We start from the raw sequence: 21,546 nt of genomic DNA, 5'->3' as shown, positions 1-21,546 counted from the left end.
TGTCATATACGAAGAACAATTTTGTCACATTTGCCATTTGCTCTGTGCTCCTACGCAGGCGTAGGGGTTCAAAACCACAAGAGGGGTTGGAGGAGTACTGCTATGCCTAATGTGAGTGTTTCCGCATGTTCAGCAATGATGTGATGATGATGATGATGATGATGGAGGCGTGTACAAGCTTCAATAAAATGTTGTGCTTTGGGGAAGTTCGTTGGAGTTGGTTGGTCTCTGAGTGAAGCGCTTACAACGCTAAGATCTCAGGCGAACTCCCCTTGGCCAAGTAAAACCTCTGGTTGGCTCTGTGTGCTATATTGTTCTCGTCTCTGTGTGGATCAGTGCTGTTGTGGTATTTTCAGACCCAACACTTTGTTTTTCCCTCTTTCTCTGTTCGTTCGGCTCCGCGCATAACCACGCACCGGAGCGATGGAGTTTATTCCCCCGAGCTTACCGGAGGACATCCGTGGCGATTTCCAGAGGCTAGCGAAGGAATACGCGGAAGCAGGCAGTTCCAAGGTTCGGCTCGGCATTGTAAATTTGGCCATTGACATTCAGGAAGACGAGTTTTGGTGGCGTGAGTACCCCGGAGTGCAGGCACTCTTTGACGGGCTCCAGCTGATGCGGAGGGATTTGGCACGCGCGCTGCGCGCACCGTCTGCCCGTGTCTCCGCAGCGGTTCCTGTCGCCGCTCCAGCGCCTCCAACCCAAGCTCCCAACGCCGCCGCCTCTGTTCGCCACTCGGACCCAGCTACAGAGACCCAGCCCCGCCGCTCTCAGCGCCTCAGACGACGGTCAGCCGCAGGCGTCGGCGAGGGCACGGGTCCGGGGTCCAGGGCCCAGAGACCTCGGTCGCGGTGACCGAGCAGCTCTCCTCTCCGGCAGAGGATTTCCTCGGTTTCCCCACTGACTGTCATGTCAATTGCAGGCATCCCCAATAGCGTCGCACAACTGATCCACCTCCACTGTTCTCCCCCGGTTGCATTCCTCTTTTCCCACCTAATGGACACTGCGGATTCGACAGCAGACCAGGGCACGAGGGAACAACTGTTCGAGGAGGCCGCTGCCCTCATTCTGAGGGAACCTGCTCTGCGTGCGGCCCTGCAACTCCCAGGCCTGCAGCCAGTAGCCACACCAGATCCCACATCTCAGCCAGGTCAGCCCTGCCACGCTCAGGTTCCAGCCCCAGTCCAGTCGTGCTCTGCTCAGGTCCGAGTCGAGTCGAGTCACGTTCAGGCCTTGTCCCAGCCAGAGGGCACCATCCGTCAAACAAGTGCTAGTCACACCCAATCAGGCCCGACGTCTACTCCGTCGAGCTCGGCAGCTGCAAGCAGTCATGCCGACTCCAGTAAGGACGCCGTTTTTGCTGTGTGCTGCTGCAGTGAGATTACGGTAGTTGTGATGCTGTATGGCTATTATTAAGTATTATGAGATTATGTATAATAATCATATGTATATGTGTATGTACATGTATATGCTGGACAGGACACACAGAAAAAGGATAATTCATTAGAACTCACTGCGGGGCAGGACAAAGGCTTAGAACACAAAGTAAAGGCGAGAACCTAAAATCGCTGCTAAGAAAGAACAGTATTGTGACGCCTGGGGGTCGACACGTCCACAGACGGTCGACGGCGCGAGGCTGGGTGAACTGGTACAGCTACCTGCCCCAGCTGAGCCTACTGGTGAGAGTATCTGTACCATAGGCCACACGGCGCCAGAAGCCTCATAGCAGCAGAAACACAGAGAGCACATCGTCTACGACCAGCTGCCAAAAGCTTTAGTCGAACCCTGAAAGCATCGCAGCATTGTTGAATGTTGTGCAGCTCCATGAGGGACGATAACGTGGGTTCAGGTGACTCACGGTGCCGGATGTTAAATGCACAGAGACACTACAAACAGATGAACACATGACTACAAAACAGAGGACAGCACAAACTTTAACACAGACAGGAGGAAGACGCCATGAAACAGGAGTTGGTTGGTGCTAATTGCAAGAACACATAACAGGAAATTAGGTCAGAACACAAAAACAGACAGAACAGAGACAACAGCTCCTCCAGTGGCTGCAGGTGAAAAAGGCGCTGATCTTTAGCTTCTTCCATCAAAAAAAGTGAAGACTGAACGTCAAGGATCATTCAGTGACGAAGACCGGAGCTGAAAGCAGACAGTTAATGAAGATGAAACCTGAAACCATCCACCATGATCACACACAGATGAGAAGAGATGCTGGATTTTTGCCATCTGACGTCTGACATACTTATCATAGCCGACCTTCAACCAAAAACAAAAGCCTCAGTTTAACCTGAGCACTAAATACAAGTAGTAATTTATGTTTTAAAATGTGTCTGTTTAAAAAGGTTTTGCTCTTTTCAGACACTGTAGGCCTCAATAACAGTCCAGCAGTTCCTATTATAATCAAAACATAATGAGAGATGAATGTGGGTTATTAGTGTTTTTCCTTGTAGGATTCACAAAACTGAACACAAACAAGCAGTAATGCACCAAACTACACGTGAACCTTGAGGAGTTTTAAAGGTGCTGGTGTTTTTTGACTTGGTGTCATTGATTTTCACTTCACATTTAAGATTTTAAATTTCAAAATAAAAAGGACATAAAAATAGAAGCAGGTCAGACAGAAACATTTCTTTACAAGGAAGCTGAGAAACTGGATGAACAATAACAAAGACTGATTTGATCGATTGCTATGGAATGAACAGCTAAATCTGGGTCCAAACAGAAACTGAGTTCCAGTTTCTCTCAAGCAACTTTTTAAAGGGCTTAAACATTTATCATCTTAGTGTCAGATCTTCAGCTGCATCATCTGCACTGGGTCAAATTCTGCATGTTACATGACCTGTTGTGTTTTGGACTTTAGCAGCAGACAAGCAGAGGCAAAAAGCTGCAGCCATAAAGAAAACAACCTGCACGAAAGAAATGCAGTTCAACAAAACAGGATGTATTAGCAGCAGGAGTCAGTCACAGGTGAACACACCTCATACTCAGGCTGTAAACACAACCCGGAAACAAACAAACTGAACACATCTGTGTCTCCTGCTCAGTTCAACATCTATTTAAACAAGATGAAGAAGCTGATGTTACTGCTCCTCTGTGGCCACAGTGTGTGTGGAGGTAAGATCCACATATACAGTGTGTTCAAGGGAAGACTCTTACTATTCATTCAATGCGTTTTCAATTTCAATGAGTTTTAAATTTGCAGTTTTTACAACTTGTGTAACTCATTCCTCTGTTCCCACAGTTGAACACTCACTGGTGTTTTATTTATCGGTGTGTTCTGGAGTTTCAAACTCCACAGATTTCATGATCTCAGGTGACTTTGATGAAATCGGGATGGTCTACTTCGATAACAGCATGACAGCCCCAGAGGCAAAACAAGACTGGGTGAGAGAATCAATGGAAGATGATCCACAGCACTGGAAACAGAACGCTCTGGACAGCATGCGCTACCAGCAGCTCCTACAAGGTGAAACCGAGGGTTTCAGGCAGAACTCCAGCCAAAGTCAAGGATGGTTTTTCACGGCTGTGCTACATTAGACATGCAACTCATGCAATTAGTTTCCCCTCGGGCGACTGTGCTGGAATCTGACTGTCCAATGTCTGACAAAGGTGTTCACGTTACTCAGCAAATCCTGGGCTGTGAGTGGGATGATGAGACTGAGAAGGTTGATGGCTATAAAAGCTACGGTTATAATGGAGAGGACTTCATCACATTTGACCTGCAGACAGAGACGTGGATCGCTGCAAACCCACATGCTGAAATCACTAAAAAGGAGTGGGACAACAATGAGGTTAATAATGGGTTTTGGAAAACCTTCCTCACCGATGTTTGTCCTACATGGCTGAAGAAATATTGGAAGTACGCAAGCAAAGCTCTGCAAAGAAAAGGTAGATATGGATATGGATCTTCTACTTCCGCCTCTCGAGGAGTGCAGACGTGTTTTCTCTCTGCTCCCACTCTGCTTTTGCTTGCAGTGTCCTTGTCTTGTCTTTTTCTGAGCACCCTGATCTGCTATTCTGGAATAACATTTTTGAACATGGAGCTAATCAACTGGTCACTCAGCGCATTGGACAAAATGTTTTTCACAAAGGAAAGAATCTCCGGAGAACCACTCTGCCCCTTGGGGACTTTTGCCTCCGGCTACGTGCGGGACGCGTGGGATTCCTGGTGCCCCCTGTGTCTGGAGCCTCTGTCCATTGAGGATGCAGAGGATCTATTCATATTTTGGACGTTGATAACTGGGCTACTCATGATTGGCTTTGGTGGTGCCCTGCTTTATCGGAAGATTGGAAAGATTGGAAAATCTGCGGCCGGCTCATTGGCGTGTCCACCGGCTGTGGAGCTGCAAACGCCGACGGGGGCCATGGTTACTCGGCTGACGGAATTACACCAGAGGATTGCCCGGATTGAAGGACTGATCTGTGTCATCTCAGCCCGTTCGGATGCCCGGATCACAGGACTGACTAATAAGATCTCAGCCCGTATGGAGGGAGACAAGAGACTGAGGGATAACATCTGCAGACAGACTGAACACTTGGTGAATATGGTGACAGCCTTGTCTGACAGGCTTGAGGAGATGTCACGGGTGACCCATGGTCCCACAAGAGGCGAAGAAGCCCTGAGTTCTGACCGATTGGAGTATTGATCTAGACAAATTAGTCATGGATTGTTAAAATGTATTAAATTTGGCTGTGTATTACTCTGTCCCTTCTCCCTCACCCCCCTCCCTTCCCGGGTCCAATCTAGCTCACCAGCTGTGCCTCTATCTGTCCTCTTCCCCTTATTGTGACTCCCTTCAAGGACAACTGTTGGACTGACCTGTAAACATCTTGGTCGGCCTCGGTCATACTTCTATAAACAACACTTCACTACACTGATTCAGATACACCCCCCCCCCCCCCTCCCCTCCTTACAGTCTCACTGTCTGCTCTCCGACCTTATCTATCTGTCCTGATGAACCCAAGGAAAAAATTCCAGCAAGGTTTCCACTTGTACTGTGTGATACTGTATGTGTGTGCGTTTTATTACTGTTTGTACTGCAATTTGCTTCCACTGTCGGACTAGCGCCGGGTAACCTGGCTGCTGATGGGAATTTCCCCGCTGTGGGACTAATAAAGGCATTCTTAATCTTCTTAATCTTAAAGTAAACACATGCCACAATACACAATATATATGTGTGTGTGTGTGTGTGTGTGTGTGTGTGTGTGTGTGTGTGTGTGTGTGTGTGTGTGTGTGTGTGTGTGTGTGTGTGTGTGTGTGTGTGTGTGTGTCCTATAATGGAATCTCTCGTCAGACAAATCAACAGAGACACAGAACGTGTTAATCATACGTTAAAGATGTTTGGCACCAAATTAGATTTTTAATATTTTAAGACAAAAACTATGATCAGAGACTCACTGTGGATCAACCTGTCCACTAATAAACCTTCTGTATTTCTAATTTCACCCACACAGGTCCTCCCTCAGTGTCTCTGCTCAAGAAGTGCACCTCGTCTCCAATCAGCTGCTTCGCTACAGGTTTCTACCCAGACAAAGCTGAGATGTTCTGGAGGAGAGATGGAGAACAGACCCATGAGGACGTGGACCATGGAGAGATCCTCCCCAACCCTGATGGAACCTTCCAGATGAGGGTCCACCTGGACCTTTCATCAGTCACAGCTCAGGACTGGAGCAGATATGAATGTGTGTTTCAACTGTCTGGAATGAAGGACGACATCATCACCAAACTGGACCGAGCTGGGATCAGAACCAACTGGGGAAACACTGGCGTTAAAAGTAATACAGGTGAGAAAAGCACCTGAAGGAACTGGAACCTGAAGGAGAGAGAGAGAGAGAGAGAGAGAGAGAGAGAGAGAGAGAGAGAGAGAGAGAGAGAGAGAGAGAGAGAGAGAGAGAGAGAGAGAGAGAGAAAGAGAGAAAGAGAGAGAGAGAGAGTTTTTTCTATATACTTGCTTGTGGACTTACAATATTTTTAGCTAAGTTTTTATGTTGTAACAGTAAAACTTTGTGTTTTTGCATATAATTACAGTAAAAAGTAGAGTTAGGTTTTTAATTAAAAGTAATAGAGCGTATTGATTAACTTTTTTTAACAGTGTAGTTGTACAAACGGTTTTTTGGTTAAAGCAACACCTTGAGAATAAATAATCAAGGTGCAAAACATCTGGTTCTCATGTTGAAACTATGACAGTTGTTAGTTGGACTGTAATAAAAAACAAAACAGCCCAGCATGTTGTGACTCGGCTTCCACGCCACCAGGGGCAGCCTGGTTTCACCCTTTTGGTTTTGTGTCCTTGTTTCCTGTCTTGTGTTTCCTGTATTAGTTTGATTGGGTTCACCTGTCTTGTCTGGTATTTAAGGTCTCAGTTTGTGCACAGTCTTTGTTGGTGCATTACTTGTTATTTGTTACTTGTTACTCGTCACCGTGCCATCGTGTTCTGTCCAGGTTTGTGTGTTTGTTCGCTGATTACGTTTGATACTGTTGTTTGCATGTTTTGTGTTTAGGATAGTTATTTAGTTTCCTGCTCTGCAGCGATTTTGAGTTTACCTGTGAGTTTATGTGTTAGTTTGCATGTTTTGTTTTCTGGTTTATCCTGCATACGCAGCGTCCTTAGTTTGTATTGTCCTTTCTGTATGTGTTATTATTAAACCATTTGTCTTCAGTCCTGTCTGTGGGTCGTTGCATTTGGGTCCTCCCAGTTCAGTTTGGTGGCCATTGTAGCCTGTTTCCCACTCGTGGTGAGTGTGTGTTGGAATATTGTTCAGTCCAGTTTGACCCTCGTTCGTAACACAGCAGGCATTTCAATGTTGAGACAATGTTGAGGCAACATTATAATTATGGTTAAATAACTTTGGATAAAATTTAGATTTTAAAATATCATGAGAACCACATACAATGTATGAAGAGAACTCAATAAAACAGCTACAAATGGAATGCATGATGACCAAAACTTGAATAAATAAAATATTAATTAAAGTTATTTACATACAGTAAATAAAGTCTGGCTAATAATATAAGTTGAAGACAATCTGTCATTTTAACATTAATATTTTTTAAACATTATTTCAACCATATGTCATCGTTGAGGGTTGGTTGTGTGCCTGCTGGGTGGAGAACCAGTAACCAGGGTTTTTTTTTATTTTTACCTTTTTTTTAAAGAAGCTGTGTGTTACGTGCTTCATCTGCACATGTTGTAATTCCGCTTTGATGGTTTTTGTTGTGATCAGAGGCCTCCAGTCGTACGACCCCCATCGTTGTTGTACTGGTTGTTCTGTCTGTCATCATCATCCTCATCACTGCTGTTGGAGTTACCGTCCACAAAAAGAACAAAGGTGAGAAACATTCAGAAAACTGATAAATATGCTCCAAGTAGTTAAAGGGCTGAACAAATCATTCCTCTTCTCATTTTAGCCAAACGTCCTTCACATCGTAAGTAAATGACCCTTTTTGTTTCTCTCGCCTTCATTACAGTTTAAACTTGTTTTGTGGATGAATCCTGTGTTTCTGACGTTACAGCTCCTGAAGAAGGATGTGAACTTGCTGAGAATCTGAATCCTGATGAATAAACGTTCAACAGTAACTGGATACAGTGGTTTTATGAGAAGCTGGTGATGCTGTTTGTTACTGTGTAATTCATTGATGTGGTGACATGAGCTGAAGCTAAAGTCTCAGATGAACTCTTTGGCATCAATGTCCTTAAACAAGTGGATCCTGAAATGTGTGAGAGCTGCAGGACGTCCAGGATGAGCCACCGAGCAGCTTTGTTAGTCCTTTATCTCTAAATGTGTCTTATTGAAAATCACTACAAATCAAGTCCATTAAAACTGAGACAGAGAGAATGAAGTTTAAAACAGAAATGAAGAGACACATAAAAAAGACTTATTTAAATATGAAAAGTGTTTAAATGTGGCGACACAAACTTTTGATATTTTTATAAATCCTTGTTTTTGAATCCATGATTCTTGATGTTGTTGTAAATTGTGAATGTTTACTGTGTTCTCTTTGACTAGTCTTTGTCCGTTAATATGGATAAAGTGTCAGTTCTTAAAACTCTAAAACATGTTTCTCCTTTTTTCTTCTTTTTAATTTTGCCCAAACCTTAAAATCATTGCTTATTTATTCTGACATAATACATTGATCAGGTTTTAGTATTTAACTAGTGTCTGGATCAGTGATGCTCATTAGAACTCTTGTAAAGTCCAGCAGCACATCAGATGTTTTCTGGACCGAGCTGTCATCAGAACCAACCCAGGTGGGAATGGGTTTGATGATTGTTCTAGCTTCTATTGTCCAACTGAACAGAGACATGGAATGAAATGTCGACCCACAGTGAACTAACAGGTTTTAGATCAGTGATCATGATTCCACACTGATTATTGTCAGTACATGTGGGTCCGACGCCTGTGGGTGTGAGTTTGCCTAATCCTCGTTTGTACCGTCACCGCGATCTCTTGTGTACCGAACCCTGCCTGTCTACTGGACCTGAGATTGCTTGCTCCCCGTCTGTGCTTTAAGACCGAGATTTTGTGAATGACCTGGACCGTCTGACTCTGCTTGTAGTAATAAAGCCTGTATTTTTCCCTCAACCCGCCTTGTGCTGTGCATGTGGGTCCGACGCCTGCCCGAGTCTGACAGAACAATCTGTCCAGAATTGGACCCAGCACTCAGCCTCCGTCCAGGTCAGTTACTGTTTCTTCTTGTTTTTTTGTTTTTTTTTGACGGCGAGTATTATTCACCCGCGGGGAGAATGGAGTTTACCTGTGCCGAGCTACCTAGCGACCTACGCAATTATTTTAAAATCCTCGCAGAGGATTACCGAAGGGCGTCCAACCCGGAAACCCAGCGCAGCGCCGTGGAGGTGGCGGTGTGGACCTTAGAGGACGAGGACAGCGTGCTAGAGCGCCCCAGTGTCCGTCGTCTCTACGAGCGATTGTGTGCGCGACTCGGAGAGTTAAACAGCGCGCTCCGCACCACACCAGCCCCCACGTCGTCCGCTCGGATTACGCCAGCCCCGGTCGCACCGCCGATGGTCCCGGTTTCGGTTTCCTCTTCCCAGCCCAGTCGGACCGTCGTGAATGCACCAGCCTGCCCAGCTCCATGTTTGCTCCGCTGGGAGGACTTCCTGCACTCATGCGGCTCCCTGTCCTCGTGCTCTGTTCAGTCTCCAGTCCAGCCGTGCTCTGTTCAGTCTCCAGTCCAGCCGTGCTCTGTTTAGGTCTCAGCCCAGCCGTGTTCTGCTCAGGTTCCAGTGCAGCCCTGTCACGCTCAAGTTCCAGTGCAGCCCTGTCACGCTCAGGTTCCAGCCCCAGTCCAGTCGAGCTTCGTTCAGGATCTAGCTCCAGCCCAGTCGAGCCCAGCCCAGGTCCCTGCCCAGTCGAGCCCAGTCCAGGTTCCAGCCCAGTCGAGTCTAGTCCAGGTTCCAGTCCAGTCGAGTCTAGTCCAGGTTCCAGTCCAGTCGAGTCACGTTCAGGCCTTGTCCCAGCCAGAGGGCACCATCCGTTTAGTCACACCCAATCAGGCCCGACGTCTACTCCGTCGAGCTCGGCAGCAGTCATGCCGGCTCCGGAGAGGACGCCGTCCCAGTTCCTGTCGGCCCAATAGGGGTCGTTCCTGTTCCTGTCGGCCCGTTAGCGGTCGTTCCTGTTCCTGTCGGCCCGTTAGGGGCCGTTCCTGTCCTTGTCGGCTCCAGTCAGGACGTTGTTCCTGTCCTTGTCGGCTCCAGTAAGGACGCCGTTCTAGTTCCTGTCGGCTCTAGTAAGGACGCCGTTCTAGTCCCTGTCGGCTCCAGTAAGGACGCCGTTCTAGTCCCTGTCGGCTCCAGTAAGGACGCCGTTCCTGTTCCTGTCGGCTCCAGTAAGGACGCCGTTCCTGTTCCTGTCAGGTCCAGTAAGGACGCCATTCCTGTCGGCTCCAGTAAGGACGCCGTTCCTGTCCCTGTCGGCCAAGTCGAGGCCGTTCCTGTCCCTGTCGGCCAAGTCGAGGCCGTTCCTGTCCCTGTCGGCCATGTTGAGGCCGTTCCTGTTCCCGTTCCTGTCGGTCCCGTAGCGGCCAGTCCAGTTCCCGTTCCTGTCGGTCCCGTAGCGGCCGTTCCAGTTCCCGTTCCTGTCGGCCCCGTAGCGGTCGTTCCTGTTCCTGTCGGCCATGTAGAGGCCGTCCCAGTTCCAGTTCCTGTCGGCCCGGTAGAGGTCGTTCTAGTCCCCGTTCCTGTCGACCCGGTAGAGGTCGTTCTAGTCCCCGTTCCTGTCAGCTCCTGCAAGGATACCGTTCGTCCGCCGGCTTGTACCTCGTCTGCCTGATGGGTGGCCTCGCCTGTGGCGCATCCTGTGGCGGGGATGGCGCTGCCTCCTGCGTCGTCGGCCACCTTGGCTGTCTAGTTCCGGGGGCGACTCCCTGCCCGGGGGTCGCCGGTTCCTGCGGTGGCGATGGCGCTGCTTCTGCCGTTGCCGACCGTCGCGCCTCCTTGGTCTCCTGGAGCATCGCCCGCTTGGAAAGCACCAGCGCGTGCGTTGGACCACTGGAGGCGTCTTGTTCAGACGCCATCCTCCTGGGACTCGGGTCTTGCCCTTGGGCACTGGATGTGCCGTCTCGGCCTGGCGGCTGCGCGGCCGGGACTCTCCTCGCCATCTCCCTCCGTGAAGGACTATCTGGACTTTGTGTTTTGTTTCTGTCATGGACTTCACCTTCATGGACTCCCATTCCTGCCCTTGAATCATTGTTGTCTTGGTTTTGACCCTCCTCCGGTCCTCCCTCCACCCGCCCTGCTTGTCTGCCTTGTCGGGGAGGGATTCGGTCCCTCCTCCTGAGACCACCCTCCGCCCGCCCTGGTTTGGGGGGGGGGGGGGGTACTGTCACGTTCCGTGTCACGTCCTGCATTTACTTTGATAGCACTTCCTGTTTTATCCTGAAAGGACTTCCTCACCTCAGCTGTTTCCCGTATCCCGGTTTTACTCCTTTTACTACTTTTAGCGCACCTGTCCGTAATCAGTTAATCACTCACCCGTGTATTTAGCCACCACCAGTTCCCATAGTCTCTTGCCAGATTGTTGAGTTTCTTTTCCATAGCACTCCTGTCCAGCATTTCTTGTATGACCTCTCGTGTGTTGATCCTGACTGAACCCTGCTTGACCGTGAGTTTGCCTAATCCTTGTTTGTACCGTCACCGCGATCTCTTGTGTACCGAACCCTGCCTGTCTACTGGACCTGAGATTGCCTGCTCCCCGTCTGTGCTTTAAGACCGAGATTTTGTGAATGACCTGGACCGTCTGACTCTGCTTGTAGTAATAAAGCCTGTATTTTTCCCTCAACCCGCCTTGTGCTCTGCATGTGGGTCTGACGCCTAGTCTGACAATTATGGTTCTTTCTGTTCTGTAAACTTTCTGATCATCAGGCATCTGAGCTCTAACGAACTGAAACAATCTGACAGAGACCCAGTTATATATTGCAATGAATATAAATGTGTTAAATAAATAAATAAATAAAAATAAAATAAATGATTTAATTTTCTAGGTTAACACACATCATTACTGTTCAACAACATAAATTTAACAGCCACTTTTCGGCCCACATTAACATGTGGGGATCAGACACCGTGTCCTTCATGTGTCTGTTGGTTTCATCTTCTGTCTCTGAGAAGCTGCAGCTTCTACCGAGGCTTGTTCTGCTTAAACAGAGTGATGCTGCGTCTATGACGTCACTGTGAACTGAGGATTTGAGGTTGAATCAATATAGCGATGGTGACGAAAATGATCGAGTCGACTCTTTTGATTCGCTTCAGTTTGGCGACATCTGCTGGTTGACTCTAACATTACAGTTCTGATCACTGACGCTATAGTTTCAGCAATAATAATAATAATAATAATAATAATAATAATAATAATAATAATAATAATAATAATAATAATAATAATTATTATTATTATTATTATTATTATTATTATTATTATTATTATTAGAAGGACTGAAACTGAACTATGAGCTCGTCTGTCGCTCGCTTTGATTTTCCAACCTGCTCCGTATTCTGAGCAGCGCAAGACGTGACGCACGCGTGACGCAACGAGGGGGGACGACGGGATTTTGGGCGTCGACAAAAGACCCGCCATAGAGTTATAGTGTACGCTGTCGAGCTGTCGGCGTTCACAGAAACCAGCTGTTGCTGTTCGAAGTTCAGTTGTGTTTCTTAACTTTGTTGCATCTTTTGCGTCTCATCTGCCCCACATCCGTTAATCCCTGAGGAACCAGAACCAGGTCTCAGCCTAAAACCAGAACAAATGCCGGGCCCTACAGGATGAAGAGGTTCCTGCCGTTGCTTTTATTCTTTCACGTTTCACTTTCGGGTGAGAACACATCTTTGTTTATTAAAAGTCGTTCTAGTTGTTTGTACAATGTGACCGTTACTTTATTGCTGTTAATCGCCTCTAGGGCTGTTCTTTCATTGCTGTCTCTGTTTATTTGACAGTGAAACACACCCTGACTTATTTCCTCACCACCTCCACTGGACAAAAAACCCTCCCAGAGTTTGTGGGTGTTGCGACGCTTGATGGAGTGAATGTCGGTTTCTGCGACGGCATCAACAGAACAGAAATCAGATCAGACTGGATGGAAGAAGTAAAAGAAAAACACCCTGAGCTCATAACGTGGCACATCCAGACCTGCGTTGAAACTCATAATTTTAATGAAAAACATCTAAAAAATATTCATCAGTTCTTTGACCAAACTGAAGGTAGTGTTTAGTTAATGTTTTACAAATATTTGTCTATGACTTTGATAAAATGGTACCTGAAAAAACAGAAGTCATTGTAGTACATTAGTAAACAGTTTGCTAAGGATCACTGGAAAGAGACAATCTTTCATCAAACAGAAATGATTGTAAGTGTGCATTAAACTTGTACAGTTGGTTTAAACACATCTGAGTTTTAATGTTACTTATGATCTAATGAAACCTCAAACATTGTGGTTTCCTGATTTGACTGTTTGACTCACGCCTGTGTTTCAGGTGTTCACACTTTGCAGGAGTTGGTCGGTTGTGAGTTTGATGATCAGACTGATCTCTACACTGGCTTTGACTTCTATGGTTATGATGGAGCAGGTTTCGTATCATTGGACCCAAAGAGGATGACGTGGACGTACACGGAGCGAGCTGAACCCTACAAACACCAGTGGGATCCAGACGAAGCACAGTTGCGGTCCAGTAGGGACATAATAAGAACCATTTGCCCTAAATGGTTGAAGGTGTATTTGCTCTATGGGAAGAAGTCGTTGCAGAGAAAAGGTAAATGAAATGATGGTCAGAGAGGTGTTATGTTTACACTGATATTAAATCAAATAGGACAGTCCTTAAATTCACACGACAAAATTATAGCTGAGGATTCATTGCTACAACAAATCAAACTGAATAGATTTTAATCTTCCTCTGTTTCTACTTCCTGTCTCCTCCAGTTCCTCCCTCAGTGTCTGTGCTCCAGAAGTCCCCCTCGTCTCCAATCAGCTGCTTCGCTACAGGTTTCTACCCAAACAGAGCCGACATGTTCTGGAGGAGAGATGGAGAACAGACCCATGAGGACGTGGACCATGGAGAGATCCTCCCCAACCCTGATGGAACCTTCCAGATGAGGGTCCACCTGGACCTTTCATCAGTCACAGCTCAGGACTGGAGCAGATATGAATGCGTGTTTCGAGGTTCTGGTGCTGAGAGCGACATTGTGACCAGACTGGACCAAGCTGTGATCAGAAGCAATGAAGGTGAGACAGAGACCAGCAGGCTTTTTACCAACATTATGGTTGAATAACCATTATATTTTGATAGGTGAATCAACATTGATGGGGAAACGTTATTTTAATGTTGCATTATGTTTGATCATCAACGTTACATTTACGCTGATTCATGGTCATTCATCAACGTTACATTTATGTTGATTTTGAAAGATGAATGTGATTGATTGCATCACAACCTGTTAAAACATGGCTGTGAACCAAACTGTGAGTGAGCAGATTCAGACCCAGAGACTAGTTGCAGAACAGGCAGTATTTATTGCTGGAGCTCAGAGTTGAAACTGGACCTATGAAGCTCAGATCAGGAGCTGAGGAGTCCAAAGAGGAGAGGAGCTGCAGGGAGTCCACGGCAGGTGTTGGAGCTGATGGAGAGGGAGGAGGCAGAGGTGTCGTCAGAGGGTTCATCCATTAGCTGCTGCAGGTGGATCTAAACGAGGAATGAAATGGAGTTAGTAATTAAGCAATCACCAGATTAGAGCCCATAGTGTTGATACTGACTGGTCAGGTATGAAGATGTGGTCGCTCTGGTGTCAACATGCCGCCTGGTTGAGCCGCGCTTGTTGCTTCTTATTTACTTAAGTCATTCACCGAAATCCACCAATTTCCACCATCAAACTACAACATAAACAGAACACACTAAGCATTTATCAGAAAGAAAAAATCACAAGTACATAATGTTACGAACTGCCTCACAATGAGCATGAATGAGGCGGCGTATTTAAGCAGAGCCGAGGCACAGGTGAGTGGAATGAGTGGACCGGTCCAGGCTGCAGGTGACAGAGGATCAGGGAGGAGGCGTGGCCAGAGTCAAGGCAGGAAGAGAGGGAAACAGGGCAGGGATGGGCTGAGGACCGTAAGACATAAATGAATGAACGACAGGAAACAAAGGTTAAATAATCATACCTCACTGGCTGCACACACACATAAGAGGGAATGTAAAGGTCAAATACAGCAACAACACTGAAACTTTAGCATCTTGTCTTATGCTGCCTCTTTCTTTCACATGTTTTCACTTGTGCACCAATAAAATATGTGCCGACAGAACACATAAAACTGGGCCATATTTGAACATTAAATAAATACAGACACAATAAATATGCAAATATGTATGTTAGGCAAAATATATAAAGATAACATTTATGTCATTTAAATATGGCGTCACCAATGTTGTATTTGTGTGTGTGTGTGTGTGTGTGTGTGTGTGTGTGTGTGTGTGTGTGTGTGTGTGTGTGTGTGTGTGAGACAATCGCATACAATGTATCAAGCGAACTAAGTTAAACAGCTAAAAATGGAATAGATGACCAAAACTTAATTAAAAAAACAATGAATAAATTAAATATTAATTTAAATACTTAATTACATCTAAATGAAGTCTAATAATATATGTTGAAGCCAATCTGTCATTTTAATATTTCAAGCATACATTAAAGGTCGGTTGTGTGCCTGCTGGGGGAGATTGGGTGTGTTTTGTTGTTTTGTTCATTCCATGGTCTAGAACTGTGACCCGGCTCCACGTGCTTTATGTCCACAGACATTTGTGTTTATGTAGAACACTTGTTTCTGCGGTGTTTTCTTGATGGGTTTACACCGTCGTGAGACAGGGTAGTTTTATCCTATTGATGATGATGAATAGTAATTCTCTAACACTTGATATTACACTAAAAGGACGGTTTCCATTTTTGTTTTTAGTTTATAATTCTCATCCTCCTCATCTGATCTTACTTCAAGTCTCATAAAGTAGGTGTGAGTAACCAGACCCAGAGTTCTGGCCTCCTGTGATCTCTACATGACCTGAAGGTAACGATGCTGTGCTTCGTTCCAGTTCCTCCCTCCAGCCTTGTACTTGCTGTTGTCATTGGAGCCGTGGTTCTGCTGCTGACAGTCGGCATCGCTGGAATCTTCATGTGGAGGAGGAGGAGACAGGTAAAGAACAGGCCTGAGTCACTCTGAGCCTTAAAATCTGTTCATGTCACAGAGGGAGGAAGGACGTAACGTGGGAACGAGGGCTCGTTCAGAGTCATGATGTCATTCTGTCATTCATTCATCACCTCATCAGTTCATTGCTTTGTCTTCACAGGCTGCTGCTTATTAGAAGAGGACGCCAGCAAAGGTGCTTCCAATGATCTGACCTCCACTTGGAGGAAAGTTTGTTAGCTGTGTGCTCATTATTGTCATGTGTCATTCCTCTATTTCATGTTCATTTTTATCCAGACCTGTGTGTTGTCCTTTAGTCCAATGGCTCCACAAACAACCGTCCTCTGGTGGAGGGAACGGAGCAGACGAGGCTCAGATTCTGTCTGTTCAGCTCTGTGTGGAGCAGCTGTGCTCTGATACTGGGCAGCAGCAAACTTAATAACCCTGGTCCAGTTTGACCAGTAAACTGTGTTAACATTAAACTCTGTTAAAAACAAACTGTCTGTTATTGAATAAACTGTTTGTTAATAATAAACTATTTGAATCATACTTGAGTTTTATTAATAGTTTTTACTGTCTGTTTATTATTTGTTTATTGTTGTAATGATCCATTTGATCCAGAACTGATCTGTGCTTGTGTTGAAACTGCAGCAGTTTAAGTTTTCTGCTCGTCTGTTTTTAGTGAAGGTCGTTTCCTTCACGTCCACAGCTCGTCTCAGGTTCCGTCTCCGTTCATTGGTCACAGCTCAACAAACATGTTCTTACTGTTTAGTTTCACTTTCGTTTTGAGTTTGTGTGGCGCAGTTTCAGAAAGTTGTTAATTTGAAGCAAAGCTGGTTCCAGACGTCATTTACAGGTGAGTGAACGTTTTAATTGGCTCATTTTGAGCTCAGTTTGCTCTTATACATATAAAATATGTAAATATGTACAATAACGCGTCATGCGACGCCTGTTTATTGTTTCAGTCACGTCGTGTTAACCTTTGGCGCAAGTGGCGCAAACTAAAGGCAACAATGACGTAATGCGGCAAAGCGCTGTTAAAGAACAACAGCTGTTGAGCTCAGCGTTCATGATGGAGGCTGTTGGTTTATAACCCCTGTTTCTGTGCAGTTACGACCCTGATGCTGTCCTTGTGTTTCCTTCATGCTTCCGTTCACTGATCTTAGTTGTGGAGCTGTAGAGTCAAAGACTAAGTTCATTTCTTACAGTGTCAGTGCATCTGACCCACATGGATGAACGGATCCCTGAGGAACCAGAACCAGGTCTCAGCACAGAACCAGAACAAATGCTGGACTCTAAAGGATGAAGTGGTTCCTGCTGTTGCTCCTCTTCTTTCACGCATCACTTTCAGGTGAGATCCCGTTTTCTTTGCCCTTTTTTCTTCAGTGACAGTAGTTCCAGGGTTCAAGGTTTCAGGGCCTATTTGTGTCCCACAGTGAAACACTCCCTGAAGTATTTCATCACCGCCTCCTCTGGAGTTCCTCACTTCCCATCGTTTGTGGAGGTGATGCTGGTTGATGACGCTCTGGTTGGATACTGTGACAGCGACAGGAAGCTGGAGGAGCTGAAGCAGGAGTGGATGCAGCAGCTACTGAGAGACGAACCTGGGCAGTGGAGCTGGTACAGGAAGCAGTGTTGGAATGTTCTGCCTAAAGTCTTCAGGGATGACATCGAAACGCTGAAGCAGGACCTCAACCAAAGCACAGGTTCAGTATATTTGTTAGTAACTGTCCTGAGTTTAAAGTTAAAGGGGGACAATCATGCAAAACCCACCTTTTAGACATTCTGGAGCGTTTCTTTGACTCTGTGGGTCACGTTTAGTGTGCATTTCCTGTCTTTTTACACATTTTGCGACTTTATCTAATGAAGACAGACCTCCTCCTGTTCTGAAACCACTCCTCCCATTTCGACACGGTAAGGGACTCCACCCTGCAAATCCTGAACCACCACCCCCAGCATGATACCGAACCAAAGCTGGACTTCCTCCATTTTCCCCCTCTCACTCACCGTGAGCAGAAGAACATGGCAGCGCCCAAGTCTTCTTATAAAAACTGCTCCGTGTTTTAATACACACCAGTAGAAGAAAGGAAGAAGAAAGAAGAAATTAAGCCTTAATAGTCCCACAGTGGAGAAATTCATTCTGTGCATTTGACCCATCCTCCTTGGGGAGCAGTGAGCTGCCACATGAGCGGCACTCGGGGAGTTAGCGCGAAGTGTCTTGCTCAGGGACACACCTGATGCTGAGGCGGGGGATCGAACCGCAGACCTTTTGCCTTCCGAAGTCAACGCGCTACCAACTGAGCTACCAGTACCTATTCAACCTACCAACAGATCAACAATTGAGGACTTTGTGGGTTACTTTTATATTTAATGGGCTGGCGCCGGCAACACTTCCTCAGCATTTGTATGTATGTGGACTTCATTTCACCTCGGACTGCTTAAAGAATCAGGGTGCTACAATGCTGGGTTTGCTTCATGGCTCCGATTAAAGAAAGGATCTGTTCCTACATCATCCACCTGTCATCCACTCACTGTAGTAAGTACAATCCTAATACTTATGATGTCCTAATATGTTAGTTTTTTAATTTAAAATGCAGTAACCCACGAGGCAAGCTAATAGCTATGCTAACAATTACAGCCAGTCGACCTTTTCAGATGTGATGCTGTGGGTTGTTGTAACCACAAACATGTGCAGGGAACACTAGAAAGAAAAAACCTTTAATGGTCATTATCACATACAATGTAACAACGAAACTGGTCGTCTGCAGTTAACCCATCCTCCAGGTGATGCAAGGCACCTGGGTAGCTAGTGCGAAATGTCTTACTCAAGGACACACTTGCACCCACACCTGTGCTCTGGTGGGGCTTTTGAACCTGCGACCTTCTGCTCCCCAAGCCAACGTTCTACCAAGCCAAGCTTCGCTCCTGTATTTTCTATAGCCTTTAGCCTTTAGCACGTCATTAGCTCATTGTGCTACTGCCCTGTTGCAGTTACTGCTATTGACTGCAGCCACACAGAGAGCAAAGTGGAAAGACTGCACATGATTCCACCCAGGTGTGATGTGAGGTGGCTGCACTGACTGCTACTCATATTTGTGTTGCCTTAGCCGCATTAAATAACGCTGTTAGCTTAAATCGACTTGTGATTTGGGGTTATGTCATTGTTCTATCAAATCCTAACATGGTTAGTTGGAATGGTACATGTGTTGTGTTCCAAGCATGGGGGCTAATTAGTCACGTCTCTATGATAAGTGCTGTTTATCTGGTCAGTAACCTATAGCTTGTACCATAGCCATTAAATTTGTAGGACCAATACAATTTACAGTAAATTTAACATTGTCTTTTCTATACTGTAGGGGGACACATCCCAGTTGCTCACATGCAAGGAGGCTGTCAAACAGAGAAATCACTGCAGACTGTTGGTACACGGACATCTGCTGCCCAGCTCAGGAGTGAAGGTATGTAAGTTTGTATGTACCAACAGTAAGATAGGCAATAGAAGATTTTAATTGGTATATACTGTTTAGATTTTATATTTGAATTGTAACAACTGTTTATCTGTTGTTTTAGCACAGACAGGCCTGTCCTCTTGTTTGGTTTAATTTTTTTCTGGTATTGTGTGTTCTTACATTAGAGAAGGGATTGACCTACATAATAATGAACATTTCACTAATCTACAGTTCTGATTGCAGTACCTTTTGTTTTGATGAGGTGATGGTGAGGACAGCCACAGCTTCCATCTGGTAGAGGACTGCTTCCGCTCAGTCTTCCAAATAGTGATAAGAACGAGGATCACCACATCTCCCTGGTCATCTATTTTCAACTATAGCTGTCCTGCTGCAGAAACAAATCTCCAACATAACCAAGTTTACCCCCTACCCAGGACATGGACTGTTTACCCTACTTCCATCAAGCATTTAATATGCAAGGCCCTGCAAAAGCTTCTGTCCTCAAACCCCCAGACTTCTTAATTAACTCAGTAACCTATACATTGCACATTGGAGTGTGAACTGTGTTTGTTCCAGCTTTGGAGTAGTGGTGCATTTTTTGGTTGACAATAAAATTGTCTTTAACTATTATGTATTTCACTCAACACTTTTCTGTCTTTCTCTTTCTAATATGGTAAGCTATAAAAGTGAACCGGCCATAAGAAAAAAGCATGTGTAAATATAAATTAAAAGTTTAATAGTTTAAAAAGCACCAACAGCCTCTAAGCTCAGTGTCTCATAAATGTCTGTCTGTTGCCAGATGTCCACATTTTACAGAGACTGAGTGGATGTGAATGGGACGACCAGACAGAGGAGACCAGCGGCTTCTGGCAGTTTGGGTTCAACGGAGAAGACCTGATCTCATTGGACCTACAGACACTGACGTGGGTCACTCCCAGACCAGAGGCTCTCATCACCAAAAGGAGATGGGATTCCTACCACACCGTCATAGCAGAGATTGAACACGACCTCACACACTTTTATCCTTCCTTGCTGAAGAAATATGTGAATTATGGACGTGGCTATTTGCTGAGAACAGGTGGGACCCACCTACAGGTTAAATCACACAACCAAGAGCTAATGGTCCGTTCTACTCACATGTCATCTGGTTTCTCTCCAGTTCCTCCCTCAGTGTCTCTGCTCCAGAAGTCCCCCTCGTCTCCAATCAGCTGCTTCGCTACAGGTTTCTACCCAAACAGAGCCGACATGTTCTGGAGGAGAGATGGAGAACAGACCCATGAGGACGTGGACCACGGAGAGATCCTCCCCAACCCTGATGGAACCTTCCAGATGAGGGTCGACTTGGACCTTTCATCAGTCACAGCTCAGGACTGGAGCAGATATGAATGTGTGTTTAAACTCTCTGGAGTGAAGGACATCATCACTAGACTGGACCGAGCTGAGATCAGAACCAATGAAGGTGAGACTCACAGCTGAACAGAGACATGTGAAATGTGATTTAATGCCTGCTCATTGTTTCTTCTTTTTCATATTTTCACAACCTCATTATTTCAAAATCTATATCACAACCTTAAAAGTTGAATGTATACTTATGCCATATACAGACATATTTATACACATAATCACATATAACACATACACACACGTTCATATCAAGTTATTTTCTATGTACATACATATGTGCTATGCTACAGATACAAGTAGGAAACAGTTGTACAGACCTAATACTGATCAGCTGTGGCTGAAGGTGCTCCTCTGTCCAGCCAGACACTGTGTGGGGGTGGAGGTGTTGTCTATAGAGAGGAGTTGGACCAGCATCCTCCTCTCAGCTACAGCATGTAGGGGGTCCAGCTCCACCCCCAGAACAGAACCAGAACCTCCTGACTCTGTTCTGGGGGTTGAAGGGGCTTTAATCTCCTGTTTTCCTGGATTAATCATTAAATCAAACAAACAGGTTTAAAGACTCCCCAACATTCTTCCCCCACACTTTGTCATGAACTTATTCATCTCTGCTTCTGATTCGCTTGTTGTCTGGTTTCTTCTTCTTTGCTTTTTTTTCATGCCTTTATCCAGTGTAATTTATGATGTTAACTTGCTCTTCTGCTCTGCAGTGGTTTGGGTTCTATTAGTCTGGGTTGTTTCTAGTTTCAGCTTTACTTTTCTATTATTGCTTTTATTTAATGACATTCTTTGTGAAGATTCGGTCTGAGGTACAGGCCAAAAGATCTTGAACCTTCAGGGACTTCACGACATAGAAGGACGCTGGGTGAATCTTCTCCAACTTGTTCACAGGTTCTTCAGAGATGCATGTTGAGGCTGTTGTTGCTGTTGTACTGATTCTTCTGGCAGTGGCAGCCTGCTTTGGATGTCTTATCGTTTTTAAGCACAAGCTCAAAAAGTGCCGGT

At 45.6% G+C, this 21,546-nt stretch overlaps 3 protein-coding genes and 1 long non-coding RNA gene across 9 annotated transcripts in view; 3 read left to right on the top strand and 1 right to left on the bottom strand.

The window, feature by feature from the left end:
- Positions 1 to 655: 655 nt before the first annotated feature.
- On the top strand, positions 656 to 8,071 carry LOC114866203 (major histocompatibility complex class I-related gene protein-like). The gene is made up of 9 exons (XM_055512984.1): positions 656 to 1,342; positions 2,873 to 2,979; positions 3,057 to 3,126; positions 3,254 to 3,537; positions 3,570 to 3,900; positions 5,449 to 5,796; positions 7,237 to 7,341; positions 7,421 to 7,438; positions 7,526 to 8,071. Exons 1-9 carry the CDS (start codon positions 910 to 912, stop codon positions 7,573 to 7,575), a joined length of 1,746 nt encoding a protein of 581 aa, XP_055368959.1. The 5' UTR covers positions 656 to 909; the 3' UTR covers positions 7,576 to 8,071.
- Positions 8,072 to 12,087: 4,016 nt separating this feature from the next.
- Positions 12,088 to 16,240, top strand: LOC114866143 (major histocompatibility complex class I-related gene protein-like). Of its 2 annotated transcripts, XM_055512927.1 has the most exons (7): positions 12,088 to 12,342; positions 12,465 to 12,728; positions 13,002 to 13,277; positions 13,445 to 13,747; positions 15,600 to 15,700; positions 15,855 to 15,887; positions 15,989 to 16,240. In XM_055512927.1, exons 1-6 carry the CDS (start codon positions 12,294 to 12,296, stop codon positions 15,867 to 15,869), a joined length of 1,008 nt encoding a protein of 335 aa, XP_055368902.1. In that variant the 5' UTR covers positions 12,088 to 12,293; the 3' UTR covers positions 15,870 to 15,887; positions 15,989 to 16,240. The 2 variants fall into 2 exon arrangements, with proteins under 2 accessions (XP_055368902.1, XP_029023684.1); XM_029167851.3 differs by having other exon boundaries at positions 15,855 to 16,240.
- Positions 13,845 to 14,616, bottom strand: LOC114866207 (uncharacterized). 2 transcript variants are annotated; one of them, XR_008696143.1, is made up of 3 exons: positions 14,471 to 14,616; positions 14,276 to 14,392; positions 13,845 to 14,204 (listed from the first exon to the last, which is right to left on the bottom strand). It is a non-coding gene; the product is annotated as an uncharacterized LOC114866207 (long non-coding RNA). The 2 variants fall into 2 exon arrangements; XR_003787637.2 differs by having other exon boundaries at positions 13,845 to 14,192.
- A 107-nt stretch (positions 16,241 to 16,347) lies between the features above and the next one.
- Positions 16,348 to 21,546, top strand: part of LOC114866134 (major histocompatibility complex class I-related gene protein-like) — a 71,055-nt gene continuing 65,856 nt past the window's right edge. For 2 of the 4 annotated variants that reach the window (XM_055512885.1, XM_055512891.1), the window contains exons 1-5: positions 16,364 to 16,547; positions 16,900 to 17,042; positions 17,128 to 17,397; positions 19,940 to 20,218; positions 20,300 to 20,599. In XM_055512885.1, coding sequence (XP_055368860.1) covers positions 16,994 to 17,042; positions 17,128 to 17,397; positions 19,940 to 20,218; positions 20,300 to 20,599 — 898 coding nt within the window. In that variant the 5' untranslated portion in view covers positions 16,364 to 16,547; positions 16,900 to 16,993. Of the gene's footprint in view, positions 16,548 to 16,899; positions 17,043 to 17,127; positions 17,398 to 19,939; positions 20,219 to 20,299; positions 20,600 to 21,432; positions 21,545 to 21,546 lie in introns of all 4 variants that reach the window. The other 2 variants (XM_029167833.2, XM_055512882.1) reach the window with 2 other exon arrangements.

The sequence above is a fragment of the Betta splendens genome, chromosome 11 (genome assembly GCF_900634795.4).
Source record: "Betta splendens chromosome 11, fBetSpl5.4, whole genome shotgun sequence".
In the NCBI taxonomy this organism is placed as follows: domain Eukaryota; kingdom Metazoa; phylum Chordata; class Actinopteri; order Anabantiformes; family Osphronemidae; genus Betta; species Betta splendens.
Note: the sequence above shows the minus strand (reverse complement) of the source record. Positions and strands in the feature narration are given on the sequence as shown.